At 38.1% G+C, this 8,731-nt stretch overlaps 1 protein-coding gene across 1 annotated transcript; it reads right to left on the reverse strand.

Annotated features, from left to right (window-relative positions):
• Positions 1–1,049: 1,049 nt before the first annotated feature.
• LOC125197457 (putative LRR receptor-like serine/threonine-protein kinase At1g07650) lies at positions 1,050–8,185 on the reverse strand. The gene is made up of 24 exons (XM_048096197.2): positions 7,924–8,185; positions 7,670–7,841; positions 7,014–7,085; positions 6,831–6,899; positions 6,644–6,715; positions 6,411–6,482; positions 6,227–6,298; positions 5,861–5,932; positions 5,704–5,775; positions 5,555–5,626; positions 5,404–5,475; positions 5,252–5,323; positions 5,094–5,159; positions 4,848–4,913; positions 4,721–4,759; positions 4,553–4,611; positions 3,889–4,277; positions 3,616–3,811; positions 3,281–3,424; positions 2,727–2,845; positions 2,421–2,631; positions 2,110–2,350; positions 1,803–1,953; positions 1,050–1,489 (listed from the first exon to the last, which is right to left on the reverse strand). Exons 1-24 carry the CDS (start codon positions 8,030–8,032, stop codon positions 1,097–1,099), a joined length of 3,072 nt encoding a protein of 1,023 aa, XP_047952154.1. The 5' UTR covers positions 8,033–8,185; the 3' UTR covers positions 1,050–1,096.
• Between the last annotated feature and the right edge of the window lie 546 nt (positions 8,186–8,731).

Genomic DNA, 8,731 nt, shown 5'->3' on the forward strand with positions numbered 1-8,731 from the left:
CTTCAGCCAACGCACGATGCACCCGCCGTGAAGCGCATGCTCACACGCCATTCTCAAGACCACGGTATCACCACGGAACCCGATCTCCTTTTTGCAAACGCAGCAATGGGTCCCGGGCTCGAAGCAAATCTTCATGAGCCCCAAGTCGTTATTAATGCCTATGATGTGCACGTAAGAGTACTTCATCTCTATACTCAAATCGACATTTAATTCGACATACTTAGGTACCATCCCGTTGACTCCAATAAGGTTGACCACATTCTCCCACGCGCGCTTAGTCAAGAGACTGCGCAAGTGCTTGTCCCTTCCTATATGATCCGTGATGGCCTTTTCGACTGCATCTTACGACAAGTGGTCTCGGAAGATGACGGTGGCGGTGGCGTTGCGTATTTCGGAAATCGAGGGAAGAAGACGTGGCTTGGCTCTAGTAGAAGAAGAGTCTATGTTTATGAGATAGTCATAATATTTGGTGTGGAAGGAAAAATTGAATTTGATGCTAAGATGAGGGAAATCAATACGGTGGAGTGGTTGATTTACTACTTTCGTTGAGACTTCAACATTGTTCATCCACATCTTTGGAATTCCAATTCCAATTTCAATTCAATAAATCATGTCAATTCTTATGTAATTTGGTTAGTACAAGTTGATTATATTTATAGACCTACAAGAAATCGATTTTTTTTTTTTTTAGGAATACATTTTTTTCCTTCTTTATAGTTTTTCTACCTCTTAAAAAAAGCCTTTCCTATTATATGTCGAATTCTATTTTAACATCTTAATTTGCCAATCTTTTTTTATTGATTTTTAATATTTCGTTCGTTTATGATTTTATTTATTTCCATACGTAGTTGACGTGTGAGTTGATATATTTTGAATTATTTGATCATCTTAATTTGCCTATTTTATTTATCAACCCTAAACCCTTTGATTTCACACGCTTTCCATGTAAGGATTTCATTATTTCAATAGGTAAGTTTTTTTCTATTTCAAAATATTATATTCAAGATCAGTTTACTCGTTTGTAAATTTTGAACATAATTACTCATATGTTTAGTAAAAATAAATTTTGAACATAATTTTATTCGAAAAAAAATTGTCAAATTTTTGAACTATTGTTGTTCTGCCCATTTGTTTGAAGAATATAATGCTCTTCACTATCTAATTTTTCCAAGAATGAATCAGAACCCACACCACTACTTGCTGTCAAACTATGACTTGCTGCACTATGGCTCTCCCAGAAGTGCTTTCTAATGGCCCGGAACTTCGAATCGCCACTCGACAACTCGGCATCCGAGATTGGACCCCGAACAGCACTCCTTCCTTCAAGCATACTCACCACCTCAGACATCGTTGGCCTCAGGCTCGGGGCTGCATTCGTGCACATAAGGGCCACGTTCAGCATCACCGTAGCCTCTTCGGACGAGTAGTCATGCCCCAACTCCGGATCAACGAGCTCCAACACGCTACCTCTCTCGTGCAAAACATAGGCCTGATGAAAGCAAGAGGGCGTTAGTCTACGTATGTTAAAAGGATAATTGTCATTTAAATCACAAATTTATGTCGAGTTTTGGTCAGGACAATCAAATTTGATGTGGCAATAAAGCGACATTATTCCATTTCGGGTGTTAAATTAAAACGACGTCGTTTTGTCAGAAACGATGGTTAGCCACAGCATATTTGATTTTGCGACGTCAGTTTCAATTTTAATCATCGCTGGACAATTGCGGAAAATAGAAACGCCGAGATTTTATATTCCAGTTTCAGAATTGACCAAAAATCCACACAGAGCAAAGAGACAATACCAAGTCAAGAAGATAAACACAGTCTTCCTTTGGCATGTAGTTTGTGTTGCTTTTGCCGCTGGCTATTTCCAAGGCTACAACTCCAAAGCTGTACACGTCTGCTTTGTTCGTCAGGTGACCGCGCATTGCGTATTCTGGAGCCATATACCCTCTGCATTCCGAATCAGAAACAGGACGACTCACAATCAAAACTTAGTCATATAACTGCTTATTGTAATCTCTTAGTAGATTATAGTTTGACATGCTACATTTAACAGAAATATTCAGAAAGGTAAAAATCATGGAAATTTGAGAAAAATAAGCTTACATAGTTCCAGCAATTCTTGTACTAATATGTGTGTGATCATCCTCATGAAGCTTTGCAAGGCCAAAATCGGATATTTTTGCGTTGAGATCTTTGTCAAGTAGAACGTTGCTAGTCTTGATGTCTCTGTGGACTACTTTCAGCCTCGACTCCTCGTGAAGGTAAGCTAATCCCTTAGCTATGCCGAGGCATATCTTCATTCTCTGCGGCCAGTCTAACTTCAGTTTCTCCGCTGTTTGATTCCCTATAATAGAACAAAATCAGAAGCTGCCAATCGAATGGTTTATCTTGGGAAGTTAGGGTATGATTCTCACCGAAAAGGGCGCGTGAGAGACTATTATTTTCCAGATACTCGTACACTAGCATTAACTGATTTCCTTCAACACAACATCCATAAAGCTTTACAAGGTTAGGGTGCTGAAATGCAGTAATCAATCCGATTTCATTGACAAATTCGCGTGTTCCCTGTTTAGACTTGGACGAGAGCTGCTTCACCGCTATTATGGTTCCGTCTGATAATAGGCCCTGCATAAATGGAACGATTGGCGACATGATGACATCTGCATTACGGGAGGTTTACATAACTATCCAAGGAGAAGTAACGAGAGAAAACAACGCACCTTGTAAACAGGACCAAAACCACCCTCGCCAATCTTGTTAGCTGGATCGAGGTCCCCAGTCGCAGCCTTGATCTGTCTTAACGTGAATAGACCCGTTTGTAGATCAATGCCTCTAAGCTCTGATCATGAAAGGTACGGTCGTTAGAAAATGAGAAAAATCCCTCCATCCTATTTCTATGCCTTGAGGCCTATTGAAATGGGATGGAGAGAGCAATGATAAGCGTATTTTATGAAGTTATTTCTGTGCATAGCCACACGGTCGAAAGCTATTTGGTTTTGATACTTATGAGCTAGTTCCATTCGAAAACTTAACGTGTGCCAGCAGTTATAATATAAATGAAATATAAGTAAAGAACAATTGGAATTTGAAAGCCTCTTCATTCAAAAACTAAATAGTAGTATATCTAAAGCTATTTTCATCGGATAAATTAGTTCAAGAATCTCGCACGCTATTTTCAGACTGAAAAACGCATATCTTGATATCGTACTGATTGATATACCTAGCAGTCTAAAACATGCATAATGCAAGCAAATAGTAACTCTAGAGGAGGTACCTTTATAAGTAGAGATTTTTCTTCCAATGAAGCATTTCTTATGCAAGATCACGACAACGAGAAGTAGAAGGGAAACTGCTACAGCTATCATCCCACCCATCATAACCGAGTTAACTTTCTTGTGGCGAACTGGAGGCCTGAAATCTGCAGAACCAAATTTTATTAAACTCAAGCAAGCTAACAAATGCAAAGGCTTTTCCCTAAAATTTGGTAACTGCTTTCGTTTGAAGTCATGTTTTTATCGTAAATTCATAATTTACTTGCCATAGAGCTACAAAATGGCAAGCAGGGACGCAAAAAGCACGATGAATATTTTTCTTAATAAGAGAGAATACCAGGATCTACTGATATAGCTGATATCAGAGGACCGTAATTTCCTCTGTCTGGGATGCCTTGGGTTCCTTTTCCGGCCCAGTACAGATGGATCTTCAGTGTATTGTTTTTAACTACAGCAGTGAAAGTCTTTATAATGGGTTTTCCAGTCCCACCGGCATCAGCTGCAATGTTGAAATCCTTCAATACCAAGTTTTCCTGCACTCACGATATATCGTTAGCACATTAAATAATCTCAGGGTGAAACCTTTCAACTGGGACGGGACATCATTTACCTGCAAATAGACGTCAAATAATCTCCTACCGAGGCTGGTAAATGTGCTGTCATTTGTGAACACGATTTCAGCAAAGTGAAGTTTCACCGTGTAGTTTCCGTTCATGAGGCAAAGACCGTAGTAAGTGAGAGAGAGAGGAGACACACGAGCTGTGCTATAGAGTTCTGATACAGGGCCGGTTAAATTATGCAGAGAATAACTATTGGTGGCCATAATGTACGTATCAGATTCAAAAGCGTCGTCCATGAAATCCCCTGTGCTGCTAAGAGCCCAATTCTCCCTCGAATAAAACGTTGTTGCACCTCTGGCTTCTAAATCAGCTTCGAATTTTGTCTTATCGTTGGTAGTTGTTTCTTGGCCGCCACAGTTAATGTGTAGTGAATAGTATTCTGTTGGTAAACAGTAGAGAAGATAGTGATGGTCTATTCCTTCCAATTGAATGAATGATACATATATCCAATGAAATGGTAAATAAATGAAATTCACAACTTGATGCATCTCTACTATGTGAAACAGATAATAGCAATTATAATCCAAACTTAAGATTACGACTTTCGGAGAGAGAAGTGAGTTGATTATGGTCAAAAAGGAAACGTCTCACTTAGGCTGGGACAGAGAGTACAGATTAAATTGGAAATACTTCAGAAAATGTAAATTTACTCACGCTGTTGTGTCGTATTCGGGCATGGAAAACCTTGCTTCAAGCATGATTGAACTCCACCACTAGACAAAATGGAAAATGGAGATCATGTATGGATATCGATTTTTTTTAAGAATGTGCAATCTTTGAATATAGATTCGTCTAACTAAAAAACGTAACATGTAATCTTACAACTCAGTAGCTGCTGAGGAGTAGCTCTCGACAAGGTTTCTGAAGCAACACAAGCACGGGAAATATAGGTTGGATCGACTGTGGTCGGAAAAATGATAGGCAGAAGAACGACAGATTGAATACTTACACACTCCCTCGTGGGCATTCAGTCGGCGAAGAGTTGTCCAATGTGAAATTGTTAAAAGAAAAGTCTCTGCAATATCGTACAAACATAAGTGAAATTTCTCAAGACCTTAACTAATGCAAATGCATATTATTGTAAATGTCATAAGGAGTTTCACATATTCAAGAGCGATGTTCGAATTTAAAAGATGCCATCAATGTCAGATATACTACAACTAAAGCACATATGATGATGGAGAAGGATTCTCACACGTCTTTGTTTCGTGATAAAATCCACTTAGGAACTTGTCCGGTAAGTCTATTTCCAGTCAAATACCTATAAGCGCGCAACAATAGTCATTGATTAAGCATCAAAACAAAACGAATGTTAGAAAGTGCATTCAAAAACTAAAAAGAGTACGGACTTACATAAAATCAACTTTTGCAAGATGCTCAAACGACGCTGGAATAACCCCGGTCAAATTATTAAAACTAAGGTCCCTACATTTCGAAGTTGAAGAGAGAAAGGTACTTAGTAAATAAGGCTTTGGAAATAATGATTGAAAGTCTCAAACACTTACAAAGTCTTCAACGTTGCCATGTTTCCCAGAAACTCAGGGATCTCACCCCGTATTAAGCAGTTTCTCAGTATCCTGTGTATCAGAATCGATTTCAAACGATCCAGACTTGAATCAGTTCAGTAAAATCAAGAGAAATTATTGTAAAACTCACAGCACTGTGATGGACTTCATATTTCTTATGAGAGGAAAAGGAGACTGTTCACCTCTCAAATCAGTGATCCTCCTGAAATGTCATAACAGGATAAACGATCGTTCCACGACCCAAAAAAAAGAACTGGAAAGATAATTCCAACTACTTACAAGTCAGTTAAGTTTGTAAGAGCAGAAATAGAAGAAGGGATTGGTCCCTGAAGGGAGCAACCTATCATGAATCTGCAGCAAGCCAAAGATTAACCATGTAATTCAAAAGTGATATGACCAACAATGCCCACTTCGAACAAAAGACAAGACAGCTTACATTCTTTCGATATGCTTCCAGTGACTGATAAAATCCGGTATCTTTCCTGTGAAGTTGTTGTCACTAAGCCACCTACATAATTGAAGAATTCCATCGTAAAACACAAATCCTTGCAGAGAAGAAGAAAAAAAGAAGAAGCTAGATGTCTTGCATCCTCATTCCTAAGAGTAGCAGACAAATTTCTTATCAATTTTCTTGTCTGTTTATCATATGTGGGAGGCATGGAACAAATACACATGAAAACTACTTATTATTGTAATTCTGGTTAAGTTAAATTAACTGGAATTGACCACACCCCTTCGCCTGCGAACCCCAAAAAGAAGAAGAAAACAAGAAGAAGTTGAATGAATTGTACGAGGTACTTACAAATCAACTAACTTTGTCATCTTGGCTAATCCGAAGGGTAGGTTTCCTGTAAATGCATTTGATGATAGAGCACTGAAAAGGTTGTATACGCAGTCGAAACAAGCCAATTAGGACATTCTTTGCAGAAGAAGGAACTAAATATTAGTAGTATTGATTAGAATGCGGTATATTGAAAGAAAATTACAGTCTCTGCACATTGACTAAGCGTCCAATTTCCGAAGGAATGGGCCCATAAAATTGGTTCCCTTCAAGACTCCTGCACATAATGTCTCAATCTCAATATGTTTACGTGCAGCAATGCAGCATAGCAGCAAGTTTTGTACAAGAATATTGCAAAACTAAAAAATATGTTGCATTACATCAAAGTATGATTACAAAGAGAATGACAAAAAGAAAAGTTTCAAAATATTATCGTACAGATTTACGAGAGTGGTAATTCTGGTAATGACAACTGGAAATGGACCAGACAATCTGTTTCCCATTAAAGACCTGCATATATTTGGCACAAACCGAGTAATAATTAACAGTCAAGAACATGTGTGGATGAGTTACGCTATGCCTGAAGCATACAGGGCTAAAATAAGAGCATAAAGCTTAGAATTACAGTTCAGCCAAGCTCATATTTTCCCACTGAAGAGGTATAGAGCCGCTTAGGAAATTGCGACTAAGATCCCTGCACAACACAATGGAGCAACTTCACTGATTGAAGAAAATTGAATTTATTATTCTTCAAACACTAACAAGTTCAAAAATGGAAGTATAGCTTTGATCTTAGAATAATACATACAAACTTTTAAGGTAGCGAAGACTGTTAAATTCCGGTGGAACTACTCCTGTTAGATTCTGTCCATCCAATGACCTGCGGTAGTTTAATGTGTAAATGCTTTATACAAACAGCTACTACAACTTAGAAGCTCGGATAATCAACTTTTATACACTGAACACTGGAGTTGGTAATGATGTTAATACAAAACGTAAACATAAAATCCGTCCAGATCCAGGAAAGTGGAAGAGGCGTACATAAGCAGAAACAGCTTTCCTCAAATGTGTTCTAAACAGTCGACGTGTAAGGGAACAACTAAGTTAAGTAGGAAACATTCTACTAGTACTCTAATTCTCGCGTACATCTTAGTAACTGGACAAGAACACACTATTGAAGTGAAACACAGCTAGATAGATCAGCCAACAGCGCACGAAACTCTAATCTGTAACCCAAAACATTATCACAGAACATCCCTCGTTCTGAGATACACCCTAGCCCAACCCCACTCCCACCCTGCCCGGTGAAAGTGACAGTCAAAAAACCGTTAGGCCACACGCTCAGAAACTTAGTAATAACACAAATTCCCAAGTTTCGACAAGCGCTAATGCATAAAAATTTCACATTGCACACAGCTCCATATACTAAAAACACATGTAACTAACAAGAGTTTGAATTCATACATTCTAACAACATGGCAAGTAGTATTGTGATCGAAAGAGCAATCGCAAGTGACGAAACTCTCAGAGCCTAATCCATCATTGGCAGTCCGATTCCCCTCTCCACCACAGGGATCCCTGCTGAAATCCCAATCTCTCTTCCCCAACTTCCTCCCTATCTCTCTCAGCGCTTCCACTGCCATTCAAGAACATCAAAAATCAAATCTTGAAACTGTTTCAGCTGAAAAATCAATTGCAAAACATAAATCTATGATCACCTTCATCTTGGATGAGCTGCTGTCTTGGCAATGCAGCTGCTAAAGAGGGAATTGCAAGGAAAATCAAGCAAAATGAAGACATGAACACTACACTCGATAATCTTTCCATTAGGGAGCTTGCAGTGGACAGTGGAAATGTGGAACAATATGTCTCTTGGAACTTTCCTCGAGCAGCTTACGCTCATCCAGTCAAGACAGTGACGCGCACTGGGATTTGAAGATATTTTCACGTATAAGGAAGTGGATAAAGAGAATTGCTTTGCAGCCAACCAACGCCATACCCCATTGACGAAGAGACCTCTTCATTCGCTGGGGTCGTGACGACGTCGTTTTTGGACTTTTTATTGGCAGTTAATGTCAACTGCCTATTCTCTTCTGGTTAATGAACTTATCAGTTTTAATAAAGTGTATCAATTATTATAAAATAATTTCAATTCATACTACTTAATCAATCATTTTTCGTATAATTATTTTTGTTAAAATAAAATATTAATTTAAGAAATATAAATAGTACTATCATCTTCTACATCTCATGCTGAAAATGTTGAACAAATCGTCACAAAAATTGTAAATTTATTAAAATTTATAAAATCAAGATAAAAGTGCTACAATTATTATAAATTACAGATAAATTTAATAGACTTTACAGAATCTTGATAAAATTATAAAGTATGGGATAAAGTCGATGACTAACGTTGTAATGAAGATATATATTCTATCGCGAATATCAATAAGAATTGATTATAAATTGAGATGTGAAAATTAAGACCTAGGATAGGACTATATTACTAGTAGCTTAAATTAGACT

The sequence above is a fragment of the Salvia hispanica genome, chromosome 4 (genome assembly GCF_029641045.1).
Source record: "Salvia hispanica isolate PSC_SH4W2 chromosome 4, Shi_PSC_v1, whole genome shotgun sequence".
Lineage (NCBI taxonomy): Eukaryota > Viridiplantae > Streptophyta > Magnoliopsida > Lamiales > Lamiaceae > Salvia > Salvia hispanica.